General features: G+C 50.1%; 1 protein-coding gene across 1 annotated transcript; it reads right to left on the bottom strand.

Moving 5' to 3' along the window:
* Positions 1-6,154: 6,154 nt before the first annotated feature.
* SPMAP2 (sperm microtubule associated protein 2) lies at positions 6,155-22,194 on the bottom strand. The gene is made up of 9 exons (XM_060094516.1): positions 21,887-22,194; positions 20,907-21,023; positions 20,701-20,778; positions 20,173-20,234; positions 19,496-19,565; positions 17,968-18,085; positions 15,575-15,734; positions 6,284-6,430; positions 6,155-6,249 (listed from the first exon to the last, which is right to left on the bottom strand). Exons 1-9 carry the CDS (start codon positions 22,192-22,194, stop codon positions 6,155-6,157), a joined length of 1,155 nt encoding a protein of 384 aa, XP_059950499.1.
* Between the last annotated feature and the right edge of the window lie 209 nt (positions 22,195-22,403).

Here is a 22,403-nt window from a genome sequence, read left to right as displayed (position 1 = left end):
TCTTCAGCAAGTGGTGTTGGGAAAGTTGGACAGCCTCATGTAAATCAATGAAGTTAGAACACTCCCTCACACCATACACAAAAATTAACTCAACATGGCTCAAAGACTTAAATATAAGACATGAAACCATAAAACTCCTAAAAGAGAACAGAAGCAATACATTCTCTGACATAAATCTTACCGATGTTTTCTTAGGTCAGTCTCCCAAGGCAACAGAAATAAAAGCAAAAATAAACAAATGGGACCTAAGCAAACTTACAAGCTTTTGTACAGCAAAGGAAACCATAAACAAAATGAAAAGGCAACCTACAGACTGGGAGAAAATATTTGCAAATGATGCAGCCGATGAGGGCTTAATATCCAAAATATACAAATAGCTCATACAAGTCAACAACAAAAAAAACAGACAACCCAATCAAAAAATGGGCAGAAGACCTAAATAGACATTTCTCCAAAGAAGACATACAGACGGTGAACAGGCACATGAAAAGATGCTCGACATCGCTAATTATTAGAGAAATGCAAATCAAAACTACAATGAGGTATCACCTCACACCAGTAAGAATGGCCATCATCAAAACGTCTACAAATTACAAATGCTGGAGAGGGTGTGGAGAAAAGGGAACCCTCCTACACTGTCAGTGGGAATGAAAATTGGTACAGCCACTATGGAAAACAGTATGGAGGTTCCTTAAAAACTAAAAATAGGGTTGCCGTTTGGTCCAGCAATCCCACTCCTAGGTGTGTATCTGAACAAAACTGTAATTCAAAAAGATACATGCACCCAAATGTTCGTAGCAGCACTATTCACAACAGCTAAGACATGGGAACAACCTAAATGTCCATTGACAGATGAATGGATAAAGAAGATGTGGTATATATATATATAATGGAATATTACTCAGCCATAAAAAGGAATGAAATAATGCCATTTGCAGCAACAGGATGGACCTAGATATTTTCACACTAAGCGAAGTAAGCCAGACAGAGGAAGACAAATACTGTATGATATCACTTATATGTGGAATCTAAAATATGACACAAATGAATACAAAATGTTCTACAAAACAGAAACAGACTCACAGATGTAGAGAACAGACCTGTGGTTGCCAAGAGGGAGGAGGGTGGGGAGGGGTGGTTTGGGAGTTTGGGATTAGCAGATGCAAACTATTATACATAGAACGGAAAACAACAAGGTCCTACTGTATAGCACAGGAAACTATATTCAATATCCTGTGATAAACCATAATGAAACAGAATATGAAAAGAGTGTATATATATGTATAACTAAATCACTTTGCAGTACAGCAGAAATTAAACACAACATTGTAAATCAACTATACTTCAATAAAATAAATTTAAAAAATAAAAAAGTGAAAGTCTCTTCCCACAGACTATCATTAGAGTGGATAAATGAGGCAACATTTCAGCCAGGTGAGAAAAATGAACACCACAAGTGAGGGGCAGATGGGTGCCCAGAGAAAGGATCACTTATGCCCAGGAATGCATAACCTGTGTCTATACCTGAGGAGCTTCACACAAACCCGAAATAAGGAACATTCTATTAACAGGGGGAGAAAAGGACAGTATTCTTCAGAAATATTAGTGCCATAAAAGGCTGATTTGTGGAAATCTGCCAGATGTGACAACTAAACACAATGCCTGATGCTAGGCTGGCTCCAGTAGGGCGGAGGGAAATTTTTTTTTAATATTTATTTAGCCTGTGCCGGGTCTTAGTTGTGGCATGCGGACTCTTAGTTGCAGCATGCATGCAGGATCTTAGTTCCCCGACCAGGGATCAAACCTGGGCCCCCTGCATTGGGAGCATGGAGACTTAACCACTGAACCAGCAGGGAAGCCCCAGGGCAGAGGGAAATTATTAGGTCAATTGACAAAACTGAAATTCAGATGCAGATGGAATAAATGCATTGCATCAACATTAAGTTTACTGGAATCAGTAGCTGTTCTCTGGTTATGTAAAAGAATCTTCTTCTTTGAAAATTCACGCTGAAGTATTTAGGGGCTACTATAGACTAAATATCTGTGTACCCTAAAAATTTGTATATGGAAACATAATCCCCAATGTGATGGTATTAGGAGGTGGGGCCCTTGGGAGGTGATTAGATCATGAGGGCGGAGCCCCCATGAATAGGATTAGTGCCCTGGTTGAAGAGACCCCAGAGACCTCCGTCACCCCTTCTGCTCTGTGAAGACACAGCGAGAACAAGGAAGCAATCCTCACCAGACCCCAAATCTGCTGGCACCTCGATCTCAGACTCCACTCTCCAGAACTGTGAGAAATACATTTCTGTTACTTATAAGCCCCCAGTCCGTGGCCTTTTTGTTAGAGCCGCCCCAGTGGACGATGACAGGGGTAAAGTGCCACTATGTATGCAGCTCACTCTCAAGAACTTCAGAAAAGTATATTTTCTGTCTATAAAATATGGACAGGGAGAGACAGCAAACAAGCAAGCAAGGGGGGCAAACTGTTAATAGCTGAATCTGGGGAAAGGTATGCAGTTTGGGGTTTTTTTTTAACTATACTTATTCTTGCAATTATTCTGTAAACCTGAATGATTTTCAAATAAAGAGTACAAGAAATGAAACTAAGAAAATAAAAAGCAGTGTGTTCAGCGGAGAGGTCAGAGAGGAAGAGGGGAGGCTGCAGAGGGCGTTCCTGGCAGCAGGAACAGCCAAGGTGAAGGCACGGAGGACACGCCATCCAGGAGATAGGCTGGGCAGAGCGTCCCCGCGTCCCTTGCTCCTGGCACTTCTCTGTCATTTCGACGGCGCGTGGGGTGAGGTCTGGGCCACCCCAGCAGCTAAGCGTCTTAGCCTAGCGGAGGGAGAGCTTGGGGAGGTGAGGGGTGGTGGGAGGGTGCAGCTCGGGGCAGCGGTGGGCCTGTGGTTCACCCACTCATCTTTCTATTCCAAGATTTCCCCCTAGAAAAAGAGATCCTGGAGGGACCATGTCCAGAGCACATCACCCCAAGCTGAGCAGTTCAGGGGTGGCTAGTGGGTGCTGTGGGCACCATGCGCCCCCCAAACACACACACAAGCAGTTTCCCAGCTGCTGGGAACATCGGTGGCTGAAGAGAGATGTCACCTATTCGTCGCAGAGGCTGCCGCGTCCAGGCCCAGCACCTGTGGCCAACAGGGGACAGGGGTGAAGCTCCAGAGCTCCCCATGGGATGTACGGAGACTTTGCATCCTTCACTGCCTGGACGGTGGTGACCACAAGGGCCGTCCCCACTCATTTTCCTGTCTCAGCCTCTGTCTCGCAGTCTGTTTCCTGGGGACCTAGCCTCTGACACAAAGCATGAGTCGTATTTTGAAAGATTTAAGAAACAAACAAAAGAAGTAACAGCAGTTGAAAGTGTAACATAAATAGGAAGAACTAAGCCCCGATACTGGTCCTATCAGGAGATGTAAACGGGACAAACTCAGTGTGATCCCGGAGTGGGTCACAGGGCAAATCCTGACCCTGAGCTGTGAACCAGCATCAAACCCCAGAGTGAGAAGGTCACACGGAGTCTCCTCCGCCCGCACACCTGCCCCGTTTACCTGCGCCCTAGAAACTCCAGCCTGTAGGGACAGAGAACAAGTGAGCGGTTGCCAGGGCCCAGGTGGGAGAACAGCCTGAATACAGAGCAGCCCCAGGGTTTTGGGCGGAGATGAAACTTGTGTATGTTGATTGCAGCGGTGGCTAGTTTACCTGCCTCGGTGCTGGTAAAACCCGGAAAAGGATAGATTTTCCTGTCTGTTCCGTCTCAACAAAGCGGACCATGGATCGCATTGGTGACAGGCAGTATACACGCTTCTTTTTTTTTTTTTTTTTTTTGCGGTATGTGGGCCTCTCACTGTTGTGGCCTCTCCCGTTGCGGAGCACAGGCTCCGGACGCGCAGGCTCAGCGGCCATGGCTCACGGGCCCAGCCGCTCCGCGGCATATGGGATCCTCCCGGACCGGGGCACGAACCCGTATCCCCTGCATCGGCAGGCGGACTCTCAACCACTGCGCCACCAGGGAGGCCCCTACACGCTTCTTTATCAACTCATTAAATCGTGAGACAATGATTTAAGTGTAGGTAAAGTTACATTTCATTTCTTCAGGAGAGGCGGTATGAAGTTGGTTTTTTTTCTCAGCTTGAAGAGGAACGCTAAAATGCGAAGAGGTCTTTGACAAGAGAACGAGCACGTCGTTTTGGACATTCAGCTGGTTTAAAGTTTTGTTTTGTTTTGTCTTGCAAGGTCCCTAATGTTGACCATCCCCCACTGGTGGACGTGCACTGTTGGCCAGCACTGCAGTCACCAAGCGTCTAAAGACAGAACCTCTAAGATTTCTAATCTGCACTGGTTTCCTCCTTCTGCTGAGGCAAATCACCACAAATCCAGTAGCTAAAACAACACACCTTCATTATCTGGGCGACAGAAATCTCGGGGTCAGCAGGGCCTCGCTCTCTCCCAAGGCCCCAAGAGGAGACCGTGGGTCCTTTCAGGGTTGCATTCATCCCTCTTCAAGCTGGAGCACAGCAGGTGGCTTTGGTGTCACACAGTTTCCTCGGCCTCCCTCTTAGAAGGATGTGTGGCGATATTGGACCCACCAGGGAATCCAAGATAACCTCCGTATCTCAAAATCCTGGACCTCGTCTGCAGAGCCCCTGTGCCATCCGAAGTGCCACGTCCACAGGTTTCAGGGGTTGGGACCCGGACATCTTTGGGGCTGGTATTCAGCTGCCCCCTCAGTCCACCCTGCTGGATGCAGGACACCCTGCTTCCAGGACGGACTCCCGAATCATCGGGGCTGTGAGTCTGCGTTGATCTGATCCTGGTGTCCATCACAGCAGCCTCCAGCTGCCGGGGACAGAGCTGAGGATTCTGTCATCACTGGACAAGCGTGCACTGTCATCGCCCTCCCGCGACAAGCCCTCACTCGGCAGCGCCCACAGGCTCGAGCAAGCGAGGTCATCCATCCACCCGTCCGCGTGTGTCACTGCATCATTAACCTTTTTCTTCTGAACCTCTGTCCAGGTCTGTACCTACAAATACTCAATAAATGTCCTTTAAGTTACTGAGTGAAGTAATGTCCTCACAGAGTCTGGGAATAACTGGGTCTCAGATTGTGGCTCTGGACCTGATGCTTGCTGGGCTCTGAGAGATGTGAGGGGCTGTCAGCACATCACACGCTCAGGACCCAGCAATCAGACCCCAAGTGGTCCAGCCGGAGCCAGAGATAAACCAGACTTTCTCTAGGGTTGCAGAGACAGAAAAGCTCTCTCCCACTGTGCTCAGCAGAATAAGAGCCCCCAAAGACACCCACATCCTTCCTGGGCCCTGCGGATGTGTCACCTCACAGGGCAGAGGGGACTTTGTGGGTGGGATTAAGTTAAGGCCCCTGAGATGGGGAGGACCCTGGATTCCCCGAGGGGTCCAGCGTCATCCCAGGGTCCTTATAAGAGGGAGGCAGGAGGGTCAGAGGCAGAGAGAGACGGGAGATGCTGCGCTGCTGGCTGTGAGGATGCAGGAGGGGCCGCAAGCCAGGGATGCGGCGCCTCTAGAAGCTGGAAAAGGCGAGAACTGATGCTCCCCTGGAGCTTCCGGAAGGACCAGCCCTGCCCACACCTGGATTTAGCCCCGTGAGACCCGAGCCGGACTCCTGACCTCACGACTGTCAGAGAACCAGTCTGTGTGGTTTTCAGCCCCCGGTTCATGGTGAGTTGTCCCAGCCACTGTGGGAAACTCCTGTGGGTCTTTCACAAACTCTGTGACCCTCAGCCTCCACCTCAGCACAGGGGAGACACTGATAGTCCCCCCGTCGGGTCACTGCAAAGATCATAATCACGCAACAGGCATCGGCTGGTTTCTTATGGAGGTCACTGAGTTTGAGGTGCTGTGGACGCCCAGGATGCAGCTGGATAAGCAAGTTGGGACAGAAGTGGTTCAGAGGGAAAATTCTGATGTGGGAGAGCGTGGAGTCTGCCACCCGAGGGGCTGAAGATGCCAGGGAAACGTGACTGGGGAAAAGGGACTGCAGGATTGCAGGTTGGATGCAAACATGAACATTATTATTACTGTCTCCTCCAGGCCCCCACTGTCCTCCTGGCTCCAGGCCAAAGCGCTCAGAGCCACACACAGGGTCAGGCTGCACTTGGGTGTTTACTGGGAACGGGCTGAGGGGCCAGGCCTGGGCTGCTCATGCTTTTTTGGTGACACTCTTGGGGGTGGCAAGCTCGTGCAGGCGAGGGGATGCACGAGCCACCAGGGAGGCTGGAGAGACGCGGTAGGGGTTGTAGCCCTCGCTCAGGTCCCTCCGCACTTTGGGTTTGGCCAGGGAGACGATGCAGGGACTGGCCACCGCCTTCTTGGTGACCTCCAGCACCTCCCAGCGCGGGTCTCGGTCAGGAACACACTTGTCCGACTGGGCCTTGGGCACTGGACAGGGCGGGAGAGGGGGGTGGTGTCAGAAGCCGGAGCCTGGGGCATGCGGCCACCCACCCACCCCGGCCCTGCCCCGCAGAGATCAGCCTTCTGGGTCAGAGCTCCCAAGTTTAATGGCCTGTCTGTCAACAGATGATGGATAAACAAACATGTCCCTCCACACATGGGAGCATCACGCAACCACGTAAAGGGGGGAAGCCTCGACGCTCACTACCACATGGATGGACCCTGAGAACACGATGCTCAGTGAGAGAAGCCAGACACAGAAGGACACACAGTGTGTGATTCCATTGATGGGAAACGTCCAGAACAGGCAGATCTGCAGACACAGAGAGTGGGTTCCTGGTTGTCAGGGGCTGGGGGAGGGGATGGGGGTGACTGCTGATGGGGACGGGGCTTCACTTTTTGGGGGATGCAGTGTTCTAAAATTGACTGTGTTGGACACAGAGAACAGACTTGTAGTTGCCAAGGGGGAGGTGGAGAGGGGGAGGGTTGGATTGGGAGTTTGGGATTAGCAGATGCAAACTAGTATATACAGGATGGATAAACAACAAGGTCCTACTGTATAGCACAGGGAACTATATTCAATATCCTGTGATAAACCATAATGGAAAAGAATACGAAAAAGAATATATATATGTGTATAACTGAGTCATTTGGTGTACAGCAGAAATTAACAACATTGAAAATCAGCTATACTTCAATAAAAAATAAATTTAAAAAATAAAATAATATACAATTTTTTAAATGACATAAATATAAAATAAAATTGATTGTGTTGGTGGGTGCACAGCTCTGTGAACATACTGGAAAGTATTGAATTTTGCACTGTGAAAGGTTGAACTGTAAAGAAAAAACATTTCAAATGGCCATGGGTCCCAGATGGGGGACTCGGAGCAGAAAAAGGTGCCCTGGCGGCCGGGGGTTGAGGAGGGGGCTCAGGCAGCCCCTGCTGCCACTGTACCTGCAGCCCCAGCTGGGCCCTCTCCACAGGGTCCCACCAGCCACATGGGACCAGTACCCGATATGGGCTGGGCTTTTATCGTTTTTAATTTTAATAAAATCTGTTAATTGATTTAAATCAATGGATGGATTGGCTTTCATTCCATTTTAGTCGTGGACAGACAGCTCTCAGAGCAGACCTGTGGCTCAGCCAGCCCCCTCCATTCACCTGTCGGGACCCCCGGCCCTTCTCCTGCTCAGCCCCCTTTGCCACCTCTCTGCCACCCCTTCCTCCACAGTGGGAGCCATGGGGCATGGTCTGCGCGGGGACCAGGAGAGGGGTGACCGCTGGTGGCCACCGGTGACCACTGCCTTAACTTTGGGCCCCTCGGTTTTGAGGGCTGCCTTTCCAAACCCCTCTTTGCTCCAACACCCTGCAATCGCAAAAGGGCCCTCCCCCTAGTCAGCAGACAACCCACAGTTCGGGGGAGAGGCCCTCGGTGAAAAGAAGGGGGGGCCCTTCCACCAGCCTCAGGCTGGACTACAACTCCTGGGCAGGTGACATGTGCTGGGGCTCCCAAAAGGGAGGGGCTGGGGGACCTCGGGAGGACCTGCCCAGAGTCCACCTTTCTGGGAGTCCTCAGGGAGACTCAGGGGCATTCCCTTTGTTGTAACATCTGGGCTCCAAAAATCTGGTCACAGCTTGAGAGTGTGACTGGTCCACGGCCACACGGAACCCACAAATGCAAAACGGCATGGACCAGTGCCCACCCCACGTGGCCCCTGCACTGCATGCGTCCTCACTTCACTTCTTTTTTTTTGCGGTACGCGGGCCTCTCACTGTTGTGGCCTCTCCCGTTGCAGAGCACAGGCTCCGGACCCTCAGACTCAGCAGCCATGGCTCACGGGCCTAGCCGCTCTGTGGCATGTGGGATCCTCCCGGACCAGGGCACGAACCCGTGTACCCTGCATCGGCAGGCGGACTCTCAACCACTGCACCACCAGGGAAGCCCCTCACTTCACTTCTTAAATACTGGTCACAACCATGAGTGGGTGGAAGTCTGCGGTTTGAAAAACACAACCCTACACCAGTTTTATCCATACACACACGGATGTGCATTGATATGTGCTCCTGAAGCCTGGATGAATATACACGCGTGTGCATGTACAAATGTACATGTGCTTATATTCCAGACGTGTGTGTTCATGCATATGTGTGTGAGACAGGATGGTTTGAGAGAGAAGTGCGTGTGTATTTGTGTTTCTGTTCATTTAACCAGTCGTAACAAATTCAACAAATATTTTAACAAATATTAAGGTAACAGATGAATGAATGAATAAACAAACAAACAAAAGATCCCACAAGCAAGCTCGAAAGAAAAAAGACTGGGAAGAAGTTATTTTGCAATGTGCTCGACATAGAGTTAGTGATCATCTTATATAAAGAGCTGCTGCAAATCAGTACCCACCTCCCCCGCAGAAAAAAAAAAAAGGAAATAGGAAACGGAGAAAATAGGACACAGCAGATTATACCAAAACAGCCAATCAAGCTCTCTGGTGACCATGTGCTAGGAGCCAGGGATACACAGTGAATTTTCCTAAGCCTCTGACTACCTTTGGGTGGCGAGATTCCTTTCTTCATGCTCTTCTGCATTTTTCAAACTCTCTACAATTAGTGCATTTTACTTTTGTTGTGGGGGAACCAGGTATGTCCTTTGTTTTAAAGAACAGGAAGAGGCCCAGAATGGAGCCCGCGTTTCCACAGAGCTGGAACTCCTGGCTCGGGGTCTCTTCCCTCCACCGTCACTGAACTGCCCGGAGCCCAAGGGGAGGGTGGCCTCACTAAGGCTGCCGGCTCTGGAGGGGCCCCAGCAGTTGAAGCCACGACAGTCCTGGGGACTGCGGGCCGGACCAGAGGGCAGACAGCAGAAGCAAGAAGAACTACAATCCTGCAGCTTGTGGAACAAAAACCACATTCACAGAAAGATAGACAAGATGAAAAGGCAGAGGGCTATGTACCAGATGAAGGAACAAGATAAAAACCCAGAAAAACAACTAAATGGAGTGGAGATAGACAACCTTCCAGAAAAAGAATTCAGAATAATGATAGTGAAGATGATCCAGGACCTCGGAAAAAGAATGGAGGCAAAGATTGAGAAGACACAAGAAATGTTTAACAAAAACGTGAAAGAATTAAAGAACAAACAAACAGAGATGAACAATACAATAACTGAAATGAAAACTACACTAGAAGGAATCAATAGCAGAATAACTGAGACAGAAGAACGGATAAGTGACCTGGAAGACAAAATGGTGGAATTCACTGCTGCAGAACAGAATAAAGAAAAAAGAATGAAAAGAAATGAAGACAGCCTAAGAGACCTCTGGGACAACATTAAACGCAACAACATTTGCATTATAGGGGTCGCAGAAGGAGAAGAGAGAGAGAAAGGACCAGAGAAAATATTTGAAGAGATTATAGTCGAAAACTTCCCTAATATGGGAAAGGAAATAGCCACCCAAGTCCAGGAAGCACAGCGAGTCCCATACAGGATAAATCCAAGGAGAAATATGCCGAGACACATAGTAATCAAATTGGCAAAAATTAAAGACAAAGAAAAATTATTGAAAGCAGCAAGGGAAAAATGACAAAAAACATACAAGGGAATCCCCATAAGGTTAACAGCTGATTTCTCAGCAGAAACTCTACAAGCCAGAAGGGAGTGGCATGGTATACTTAAAGTGATAAAAGGGAAGAACCTACAACCAAGATTACTCTACCCAGCAAGGATCTCATTCAGATTCGATGGAGAAATCAAAAGCTTTACAGACAAGCAAAAGCTAAGAGAATTCAGCACCACCAAACCAGCTCTACAACGAATGCTAAAGGAACTTCTCTAAGTGGGAAACACAAGAGAAGAAAAGGACCTACAAAAACAGACCCAAAACAATTAAGAAAATGGTCATAGGAACATACATATTGATAATTACCTTAAACGTGAATGGATTTAATGCTCCAACCAAAAGACACAGGCTTGCTGAATAGATACAAAAACATAACCCATACATATGCTGTCTACAAGAGACCCACTTCAGACCTAGGGACACATACAGACTGAAAGAGAGTGGATGGAAAAAGATATTCCGTGCAAATGGAAATCAAAAGAAAGCTGGAGTAGCAATACTCATATCAGATAAAATAGATTTTAAAATTAAGAATGTTACAAGAGACAAGGAAGGACACTACATAATGATCAAGGGATCAATCCAAGAAGAAGATATAACAATTATAAATATATATGCACCCAACATAGGAGCACCTCAATACATAAGGCAACTGCTAACAGCTCTAAAAGAGGAAATCGACAATAACACACTAATAGTGGGGGACTTTAACACCTCACTTATTCCAATGGACAGATCATCCAAAATGAAAATAAATAAGGAAACAGAAGCTTTCAATGATACAATAGACCAGATAGATTTAATTGATATTTATAGGACATTCCATCCAAAAACAGCAGATTACAGTTTCTTCTCAAGTGCGCATGGAACATTCTCCAGGATAGATCACATCTTGGGTCACAAATCAAGCCTCAGTAAATTTAAGAAAATTGAAATCATATCAAGCATCTTTTCTGACCACAACGCTATGAGATTAGAAATCAATTACAGGGGAAAAAAACGTAGAACACACAAACACATGGAAGCTAAACAATATGTTACTAAATAACCAAGAGATCACTGAAGAAATCAAAGAGGAAATAAAAAAATACCTAGAGACAAATGACAATGAAAACACGACGATCCAAAACCTATGGAATGCAGCAAAAGCAGTTCTAAGAGGGAAGTTTATAGCTATAAAAGCCTACCTCAAGAAACAAGAAAAATCTCAAATAAACAATCTAACCTTACACCTAAAGGAACTAGAGAAAGAAGAACAAACAAAACCCAAAGTTAGCAGAAGGAAAGAAATCATAAAGATCAGAGCAGAAATAAATGAAATAGAAACAAAGAAAACAATAGCAAAGATCAATAAAACTAAAAGCTTGTTCTTTGAGAAGATAAAAAAATTGATAAAGCATTAGCCAGACTCATCAAGAAAAAGAGGGAGAGGACTCAAATCAATGAAATTAGAAGTGAAAAAGGAGAAATTACAACAGACACCACAGAAATACAAAGCATCCTAAGAGACTACTACAAGCAACTCTAGGCCGATAAAATGGACAACCTAGAACAAATGGACAAATTCTTAGAAAGGTATAACCTTCCAAGACTGAGCCAGGAAGAAATAGAAAATATGAACAGACCAATCACAAGGAATGAAATTGAAACCGTGATTAAAAATCTGCCAACAAACAAAAGTCCAGGACCAGATGGCTTCACAGGTGAATTCTATCAAACATTTAGAGAAGAGCTAACACCCATCCTTCTCAAACTCTTCCGAAAAATTGCAGAGGAAGGAACACTCCCAAATTCATTCTATGAGGCCACCATCACCCTGATACCAAAACCAGACAAAGATACTACAAAAAAAGAATATTACAGACCAATATCACTGATGAACATAGATGCAAAAATCCTCAAGAAAATACTAGCGAACAGAATCCAACAACACTTTAAAAGGATCATACACCATGATCAAGTGGGATTTATCCCAGGGATGCAAGGATTCTTCAATATATGCAAATCAACCAATGTGATACACCATATTAACAAATTGAAGAATAAAAACCATATGATCATCTCAATAGATGCAGAAAAAGCTGTTGACAAAATTCAACACCCATTTATGATAAAAACTCTCCAGAAAGTGGGCAGAGGGAACCTACCTCAACATAATAAAGGCCGTATATGACAAACCCACAGCCAACATCATTCTCAATGGTGAAAAACTGAAAGCATTTCCTCTAAGATCAGGAACAAAACAAGGATGTCCACTCTCACCACTATTATTCAACATAGTTTTGGAAGTCCTAGCCACGGCAATCAGAGAAGAAAAAGAAATAAAAGGAATACAAATTGGAAAAGAAGAAGTAAAACTGTCACTGTTTGCAGACGACATGATACCATACATAGAGAATCCTAAAGATGCCACCAGAAAACTACTAGAGCTAATCAATGAATGTGGTAAAGTTGCAGGATACAAAATTAATGCACAGAAATCTCTTGCATTCCTATACACTAATGATGAAAACTCTGAAAGAGAAATTAAGGAAACACTCCCATTTACCATTGCAACAAAAAGAATAAAATACCTAGGAATAAACCTACCTAGGGAGACAAAAGACCTGTATGCAGAAAACTATAAGACACTGATGAAAGAAATTAAAGATGATACCAACAGGGCACTTCCCTGGTGGCACAGTGGTTGAGAATCTGTCTGCCAATGCAGGGGACACGGGTTTGACCCCTGGTCTGGGAAGATCCCACATGCTGTGGAGCAACTAGGCCCGTGAGCCACAACTACTGAGCCTGCGTGTCTGGAGCCTGTGCTCCGCAACAAGAGAGGCCACGACAGTGGGAGGCCCGTGCACCGCGATGAAGAGTGGCCCCCACTCGCCACAACTAGAGAAAGCCCTCTCACAGAAATGAAAACCCAACACAGCCAAAAATAAATAAATTAATTTTTTTTACAAAAGGCAGATGCTTGCTTTAAAAAAAAAAAAGATGATACCAACAGATGGAGAGATATACCATGTTCTTGGATTGGAAGAATCAATATTGTGAAAATTATACTACCCAAAGCAATCTACAGATTCAATGCAATCCCTATCAAATTACCAATGGCATTTTTTATGGAACTAGAACAAAAATTCTTAAAATTTGTATGGAGACACAAAAGACCCCAAATAGCCAAAGCAGTCTTGAGGGGAAAAAGCAGAGCTGGAGGAATTAGACTCCCTGACTTCAGACTATACTACAAAGCTACAGTAATCAAGAAAATATGGTACTGGCACAATAGCAGAAACATAGATCAATGGAACAAGATAGAAAGCCCAGAGATAAAACCACGCACCTGGGCCTCCCTGGTGGCGCAGTGGTTGAGAGTCCGCCTGCCGATGCAGGGGATACGGGTTCGTGCCCCGGTCTGGGAGGATCCCATATGCCGCGGAGCGGCTGGGCCCGTGAGCCATGGCCGCTGGGCCTGCGCATCCGGAGCCTGTGCTCCGCAACGGGAGAGGCCACAACAGTGAGAGGCCCGCATACCGCAAAAAAAGAAAAAAAAAGAAAAAAAAACAAAAAAACAAAAAAAAAACACGCACCTATGGTCAACTAATCTATGACAAAGGAGGCAAGGATATACAATGGAGAAAAGACAGTCTCTTCAATAAGTGGTGGTGGGAAAACTGGACAGCTACATGTAAAAGAATGAAATTAGAACACTCCCTAACACCATACACAAAAATAAACTCAAAATGGATTAGAGGCCTAAATGTAAGACAGGACACTATAAAACTCTTAGAGGAAAACATAGGAAGAACACTCTTTGACATAAATCACAGCAATATCTTTTTTGATCCACCTCCTAGAGTAATGGAAATAAAAACAAAAATAAACAAATGGGACCTAAGCAAACTTACAAGCTTTTGCACAGCAAAGGAAACCATAAACAAGACGAAAAGACAACCCTCAGAATGGGAGAAAATATTTGCAAATGAATCAACGGACAAAGGATTAATCTCCAAAATATATATACAGCGCATGCAGCTCAATATTAAAGAAACAAACAACCCAATCCAAAAATGGGCAGAAGACCTAAATAGACATTTCTCCAAAGAAGACATACAGATGGCCAAGAGGCACATGAAAAGCTGCTCAACATCACTAATTACTGGAGAAATGCAAATCAAAACTACAATGAGGTATCACCTCACACCAGTTAGAATGGGCATCATCAGAAAATCTACAAACAACAAATGCTGGAGAGGGTGTGGAGAAAAGGGAACCCTCTTGCACTGTTGGTGGGAATGTAAATTGATACAGCCACTATAGAGAACAGTATGGAGGTTCCTTAAAAAACTAAAAATAGAACTACCATATGACCCAGCAATCCCACTCCTGGGCATAAACCCAGAGAAAACCATAATTCAAAAAGACGCATGCGGGGCTTCCCTGGTGGCACAGTGGTTGAGAGTCTGCCTGCTGATGCAGGGGACACGGGTTTGTGCCCCGGTCCAGGGGCACAAACCCGTGTTTTTTTTGTTTTGTTTTGTTTTTTTAATAAATAAATAAATAAAGATCCCACATGCCGCGGAGCAGCTGGGCCCGTGAGCCATGGCGGCTGAGCCTGTGCGTCCGGAGCCTGTGCTCCGCAACGGGAGAAGCCACAACAGTGAGAGGCCCACATACCACAAAAAAAAAAAAAAAAAAACCAACAATGAACGCACCCCAATGTTCACTGCAGCACTATTTACAATAGCCAGGTCATGGAAGCAACCTAAATGCCCATCGAGAGACGAATGGATAAAGAAGTTGTGGTACATATATACAATGGAATATTACTCAGCCATAAAAAAGAATGAAATTGGGTCATTTCTTGAGACGTGGATGGATCTACAGACTGTCATACAGAGTGAAGTAGGTCAGAAAGAGAAAAACAAATATCGTATATTAACACATGTATGTGGAACCTAGGAAAATGGTACAGATGAACCGTTTTGCAGGGCAGGAGTTGAGACACAGATGTAGAGAACAAACATACAGACACCAAGGGGGAAAGCCGCAGGGGGGTGGGGCGAGTGGTGTGCTGAATTGGACGATTGGGATTGACAGGTATACACTGATGTGTATAAAATGGATAACTAATAAGAACCTGCTGTATAAAAAAATAAATAAAGTAAAGGACAGGAAGAGAGTCAGGCCAACACCATGTAAAGAGCCCTTGTGCCCCAGCTTGGCTCTTTTAGCCCTGGCCCTGCACCCCAAGTTTCCCTTCTGCACCCACTTGCTGTACTGGGAGACCCACAAACCGCCCCCTCCCAGAGGGAGCGATTCCCTCTGCCAGTCCCCAGGGAGCCCATGCAGGCCACAGATGAACTGCCCGCAGGGATCTGGACAGCTGGTCTGCAGTGCAGGTAGAGCTAGGGAAGCACATATCTGGCAGAAGCAGGTCCAAGTTGACTGGCTGCCCCCACCCGCGTCCAGTGGGGAAGGACACCTCATAAGATGCCAAGTCCCCGGGGACCTGCTTACTGGCCAGGTGAAGGAGGCGGTTATAGTCTGACACGTGTGGCTTGGGTTTTGGCATGGGGTCCCACTCTTCCAGCAGGGCGGCTGGAGCCCTGGGCTTTGCCAGCTGGATGATCCTCAGACTGGGGGTGGCCATCCGGGCTGCCTTGGACACTTGGGACACCTAGAAACAGAATTAGAGGGGAAAGAGTAAAGCAGCCCATGATTCCTCATGGCCCCCGGATCAGAAAGACCCTGAAGGCAACACTGACAAAAGACTGACTGGGAAGAAGTTAGTTTGCAGTGTCTTCAGCAAAGGATTTGTAGTAGCCATCATAAATAAAGAGCTTCTCTAAATCAATAACATGAAAAATCAATAGGAAACTGAGCTAATCGTGCAGGAAAGTAAACCCAAAGGATCAATAATCTTCTCTGTGCACCAGGGAAATGTAAATTAAAACAGCAAACTATCACTCCATGCCAACAAATTTGGCAAAAGTGAAAAAGTCTGGCATTATCAAGCCCTGGCAGGAAGGTGGGAGGAGAGAGATCCCAAAACGTGGCTGGTAGGAGGGTGAACTGTACAAGCACTTGGTGTGTGTGTAACATTTAATGTTTTACAAAAGCTCTCTGCTGGGTGCACTTTGGGTAGGAGACTGCCCAGAGGCAGAGGACTGGCTGTAATGTTCTCTAGGGAGACTGAAAGATGAGTCCCTTTCCTCCTGAAAATGTCCTGCTGAGAAATCACAGACATTACTCTTGTCAAAGACATCCTGGCGCTTACAATTTCACACCCCTCTCAACCACCCCTTCCGTCCCCTCTCCTTTCTTCCCCTCCTTCTCTGCCCACCCGGACGGCCCCCACAGCTCAGGTCACCAGATGAGGCAGTTGAGTCAGCCTGCGGTCCTGCCCTCAAGGGGCCCCCCGTCTGCAGGGGTGACAGGCAGGGAAACAGTCACTTATCCATGCATTTGAAGAATATTGACGACCGCTTCATGCCTTGCACGGGGCAAGGCCAGCTCTGTAGTAAGGCCACAGCAGACACAGACACATGTCCTCGGGGAGCTCACGTTTAAGGGAAGGATGACAGCCCATCCAGAGCACACGTGAAAGGGGCTGGTAAGGAGCAAGAAGGGGTGTCGGATGGGGGCCCCACCAGGGTGGGCAGGAACATGCCCAGATGCACATGCCAAGGCCCAGGGGCTTGTTGAGGGACCTGCATTTAGTCCAACAGGGGGCACATGGGGTAGTAGGGATGGAGAAGGCCCCATCCTGCTGGCTTTCCTGGGGCACTGGGGAGACACAGAGGGTGTTGGAGCACAGAAGGACTCGAAGGCTAAACTGGCAAAGGCAAGGCAGGTTTCAGGAAAACAGCAGGTACATCTCCAGGTAAGAGGTGGGGCCAGACCCTCCTCCGGATGCCAATCCAACCAAACTGACTGCTGAAGCCTTTTTTTGAGACAACTGGGGAAACGGAACATGGACTGGGTATTTGGACACTAAGGTATTATTGTTACATTCTTTCAGTGGGATCTTTGCTGTTAGGGGTTTTAAACTACGCTCACCTGTTAGAAATCCACATGAAGAGTTTCTGGGAGAAGCAGTGTGTTGTCTGCATTTAGTTGTAAAAGTGTTCAAGTTGGGGTTCTGTCAAACAACCACATGAAAAGACACGGATCCAACGCACATTAAACCACAAGGCCATCCCACCGCACACCTGTCAGGGCGGCCGGCCGTAAAGGAATAACCGGACAAACCAGCAAACAGACACACGGTGCCCGACGGGGCGGCCACTGTGGGAGCAGGTGGTCAGTCTCTGATAAAGTCGGACAGGCCTCCTGGCCAGGACCCCGCTTCTGGGTGTTGACCCTGGAGATACGGCAACGTATCCCACAGAGACCCAGATGCTCACGGCAGCCGTGTGTACGAGAACCAAAACCCAGAAATGAGCATGTGTCCTTCGGTGGGTGCGAGACGCCCCCGCGGCGGCCCCTCCCAGGGGAGCACGACTCCGTGCTGCTGGCCAGGCCGGGGCAGCGCGCAGGTGCCGGAGGGTAGCTGCGGGCCACCGGGGCGGAGTCGGGCCTGAGCCGGGGCGGCGGAGCCTCAACTGGAGGAGCGCAAAGGACCAGACTGAGAAGGGACTGAACTCCGCTGTCACCTCTGAACCGAGGTTGTCCCGCCGCCGCCGTGGAAGCAGACGGCTCCGGCTCCCCTCCGAGCTGACAGGCAGCGGAGGGTGGTCCCTGCGCTGCCTTCAAGGCCTGGGGGAGGAAAGTAACGCCTTTTCTTGAACAAAGCCCAGTGACTCCCGATGGTTCAGGGAAGCAGTCACACGTCTGTTGCCTCTTGCCCTTCCGGAGCCGCTGAGCCCCCGGGGGGAGCTGGGAAGCTCCAGGGGGAGAAGGGCACCCACCTCAGACATGTGTATGCTCCAGATGTTATTCCGGACCTTCGGGGTGGCCAGTTCCCGCAGGCGGCTGGATGCTCGGTACTCCAAGGTGGACCGGGGAATGGGCCAGGTGGGGCTGGTCCTAAGGGAGAGGCAGGCCTGAGACCCTAACCCGCCACCCGGGGCCATGTCTGTGTGCTTGCGTGTGTACCACTCCTCTCTGACTCTGGGGCTCAGGGAGAGCCTGGTGCAGTGCAGGGTTTTCAAAATACCTCCAAGAGGGGTTCCTACAAGAATCCCTAACAGAGCCCCCTATTCTCAAGGATGGAGCGACCCTCTCCCTGGTAGTCCCCTCCCAGCCGTCTCCCCTACTCCCACCATCAGGCTGGGGTCAGGAGGTGGATCGAAGGGATGAAAGTCGGCCCTGCCACCACCCCACCTCCTAAAACCGGGTCTCATCTCTGCCTCTGCCCCAGAAACAGCCGTATTTCATTGATCCGAGGCAGACTCTTATTTTCACATCTCTGAGGCTGGAATGCAGTGGATAAACACTGTCAGCCCGACCAGAAGGCCCGGGGCCATCCATGACTGGCTGTGCTCCACGGAGCTGTTTACACAGAGGTCACCCCAGATTACAGGTCACACAGAGGTCACCCCAGATTACAGATCACACAGAGGTCATTCCAGATTACAGATCACACAGAGGTCACCCCCCAGATTACAGATTACACAGAGGTCATTCCAGATTACAGATCACACAGAGGTCATTCCAGATTACAGATCACAGAGGTCACCCCCCCAGATTACAGATCACACAGAGGTCACCCCAGATTACAGATCACAGAGGTCACCCCAGATTACAGGTCACACAGAGGTGCCTCCAGATTACGCTCCAACCAGCATTAAGGTGAGAAGTTGTGGTCACAATGACGGCCTCAGAAATGGTAGCTGGAGCCTGTCAACATGGGTGAGTGGGGCTCTCGGGCATGTTTTCCTTTCCACACGTGCGTCAGATAGGAAACTAGTCTGTGTCTGATAACTCCAGACCCCACGTCAGCAAGCGTGGAAGGCGCAAGAACTGAGACAGAATCGTGCCAGAAGGCAGGCGCCTAAAACCATCAGTCTCACAACCGCCAGCTGCCCAGAGCGACACCAGCACCTGCCCTGCGGCCCTGAGAGCCTCCTGCGTCCTGTCTGGGTAGCTGAGCTTCAAAGGCTCACTGTCTGGCCGGCGTGAATGGGTCTCCTGGTCCCAGGACCTGGACCCTCCCCTGCAAGCCCAAAGAAAAAAGGGGTCCCTGGGCTTCCCTGGTGGCGCAGTGGTTGAGAGTCCGCCTGCCGATGCAGGGGACACGGGTTCGTGCCCCGATCCCGGAGGATCCCACATGCCGCGGAGCGGCTGGGCCCACGAGCCGTGGCCGCGGAGCCTGTGTGTCCGGAGCCTGTGCTCCGCAACGGGAGAGGCCGCAGCAGTGAGAGGCCCGCGTACAGCAAAAAAAAAAAAAAAAAAGAAAAGAAAAGAAAAAGGGGTCCCTGCCCGGCCGCCCCCTACCTGTTGTTGTTGTAATACTCTGAGTAGAACTTCTTAGGTCGGGCCAGCTCCTCCAGCCGGCAGGACACCTCTGCACAGAAGGGGAAACAGCTCCCTGGAAACCTGCCCCTCCCCGAGGGCTTCCTTCCTCCTGAATCCAGCTTCACACAAGGGACAGCTCACAGCAGACACCCTCACCTGGGGACCGCGGGGCACACAGGGGTGGGGGGGAACAGGGGCTCAGGCTCCTCTGCAGGAAGGACCTGGGCTCCAGGGGCCTCCGTGCTCACTGCAGGGGATTCTAAACCCAAGAGAGAACTTGCCCTGAGCCGCTCTCCAGAAATGAGTTTTCTAGTACTGACCCCACTTTGACTGAGATGCAAACTGTGATTTCCCCTGGAGAGCTTGCCCCCCACCCCTCCCCCGCCAGGACCAGCCTCCAGCTTGGGGACAGACTCCAGAGAGGAGGCCCCTGGAAGACTGGGGGTGGGGGCACTCCTGGGAGATGGAGGAGGGCAGTCCTGCAGGGACCCCTGGGAGGGTTGGGGCTGGAAGGCCCCTCGGTCTCCCCAAACAGAGCCAGGTGCAGGTCACGGTGAGATGGGGGTGACCCGGCCGCAGGCATCTAGCCAGCGCCCCCTCCCCCTGATGCCCACCCCACTGCGGAGAAGGAGTTAGGGTTAGGCGGGTCAACCTACCGGGCACCGTGATGGTGAGGGTGGTATCCTCAAGAAACCTCTCTGTCCAGTACACAGATGGCCTGGAACACACCCAGTGGGGCTCAGCGTGAGGGAAGCCAGGGTCCCGGCGGTCTGTGCCCCATTCAGCAGCAGAACTCAGGGCACCCCATAAACACAGACAGCGGGGAGAGGGGCAGCTGGAGGGGGAGAGAGGGAGAGCCTCCAGGTGGGAAGAAAGGAGAGAGTAAGTAGATGGGCAGCAGAGGCAGGTCAGAGACGGACGCAGGAGAAAAGTCTTAGAGGCATGGGGAGTGTAGGTTATTCTGAGCAAGGCTGGTGCTCAGAGAAGGAGGGAGCTGGAAAAAAAGAGGCGCAACTGAGAAGCGGCCCGGCATCTAGGAGCACACCCATCTCAAGCTGGGGGCTTGGGTCCAGAGCTCCAGGTAGAGCTGAGAATCCTGGGGCGGGGCCCCCAATGCAGAGTCCTTCCCCCAGCCCTGTCCCAGGAGAGGAAGGGTGGTTCCGGTGAAGGCCCCCCTTCCCGACGATGTGGGCAGCGGACAGAACTGCAGGTTCCTCATGCAGGGGGTGATCCAGGCGTAGCCCCTGCAGCAGCACCCCATCCTGCGAGAGACAGGGCCCCACCCGCCTCTGCGCTGGGCTCCACTTGTTCGGCCGGTACCCAGAGGTTGCCGAGGGCACCGTGTCCCCTCTCAGACCACCCCCCCGATCCAGGCCGCCCAACACCTCACCTGTCTTTCAAGACTTGCCAGTTGGTCTTGGGTTTCGCCAACTCAAACAGCCGCCTCTTCTTCCTCCTCTCCCAGCCCACGGAGGTGCCAGGGGTCCTCTGGGAGGTGGACAGCCGACTGATGGAAGGTGGATGCTGAGGCCAGAGCCCTTGCTCCCCCGGCGGGGTAGAACCATCCCTGTGCTCCCGCCCCGCCCTCTGGAGGAAAGCCCTGGCACCACAAAGACCTGATCTGAAATCCTAGCTTTGCCACCAGCCAGTGCCCTCGGTTCCCTCCTTTGTGAAATAGAACAGAGACCTGCTCCCGCCTGCAGGGCCACAGAGGGGATGCTGAGCCATGGACAGTGCCCTCCAGGAAGCCCGCAGAACACCAAGACATCCAGTCTCCTGTCCCGGCTCACACCCCTCCCCGAGCCCCGGCCCTCTACACGGCACACGTCCCCTGCCCTGCTGGCCACATCACACGGCACCCTGTGCGCCCATCACGCGAGCTCCGTCACTGTGCCGGGAGGGCAAAGGCCCCTCTGCAGTGCCTGAGGGGACGCGTGCTTACCCAGGACCAGGAGGCGAGGGGCTCCAGCCGAGGAACCCATGCACACACTAGGGCATGGGGTCCCTCCCTAGAGGGAGCACCCGCGTTTTTCCGGGTGTCCTCCTGGGCACTGAAAGCGTTTCTGGCAATTTATGGTACATGCAATGGTTTCAGCTTTGTTGGGTTGGGAGATTTTCCCCCATTTCTTTTTCTTTCTGTCGGATGGAGGGCTCACAACCTCTCAACTCTGCCACCTCCAAAGTTGGCGTTTGCGTAGGGTTTTGCACGACGACTCACCTGCCACCTGGACAGGGGCTGTTTGCCGCCTTCCTCCTCAGAGCAGCAAGGTGCTGACAACTTCACCCCTAGAGTGAGCACCCAGGCCAGTGCAGCCACGCCCAGGGCCACCCCCGCCCACCCCAGCCTGGGCGCCCACTTCTCCTGCCCACCTCATCTCAGGCACGCCCTCCTCCGCGTCTTTCTCCAGAGCCCTCTCCAGCTCCGTGAGGGCCTCCTCCGGGTTCTGGGCGTCCACGAATTCTTCCCCAGTCACCTCCTCAGGGGAAGTTTCTTCCTCTTGGTCTTCCAGTCCCAGGTCCCCATCGTTCAGACCCTGGTATTTGGGGTCCCTGGACCCTCGGTTCTCATACGTGGGGCCCCGGAGGCCCAGGGTGCTGTCATCCTGCCCCCTTTCTGGCTGGTCCTCGGCCTCTGACATGCGGCGGCTGTAGAGCGAGCTTTGCTGGTGGTGCCCCATGTGCTGGGCCCTTCCCAGCCCTGCAGCTTTGCTCTTGTTGTCTGTGGTCACCGGGCAACAGGAGCACGGCCCGCCCACATTCTCAGCCTACATTCCATGCCCACGCATCCGAGGTGGTGGGCCCCCCTCCAACCTCAGCCCGCCCGCTCCCCTCCTGCCACTCTGCTTTCCTGCTCCTTAAACATGCACCTACCTCAGGGCCTTTGCAC

The sequence above is a fragment of the Mesoplodon densirostris genome, chromosome 3 (assembly GCF_025265405.1).
Source record: "Mesoplodon densirostris isolate mMesDen1 chromosome 3, mMesDen1 primary haplotype, whole genome shotgun sequence".
Taxonomy (NCBI): domain Eukaryota; kingdom Metazoa; phylum Chordata; class Mammalia; order Artiodactyla; family Ziphiidae; genus Mesoplodon; species Mesoplodon densirostris.
The sequence above is the reverse complement of the archived record's forward strand: the minus strand, read 5'-3'. Positions and strand labels throughout refer to the sequence as shown.

Excerpts from the sequence above, each read along its gene's own strand:
- SPMAP2 (XM_060094516.1), bottom strand. The coding sequence starts at position 22,194 with ATGGGGCACCACCAGCAAAGCTCGCTCTACAGCCGCCGCATGTCAGAG. Across the intron at positions 21,024-21,886 it reads GAGGGCGTGCCTGAGATGAG|TCGGCTGTCCACCTCCCAGA; the intron begins GTGGGCAGGAGA and ends ACCTTCCATCAG. Across the intron at positions 19,566-20,172 it reads CCTCACCATCACGGTGCCCG|AGGTGTCCTGCCGGCTGGAG; the intron begins GTAGGTTGACCC and ends CCTTCTGTGCAG.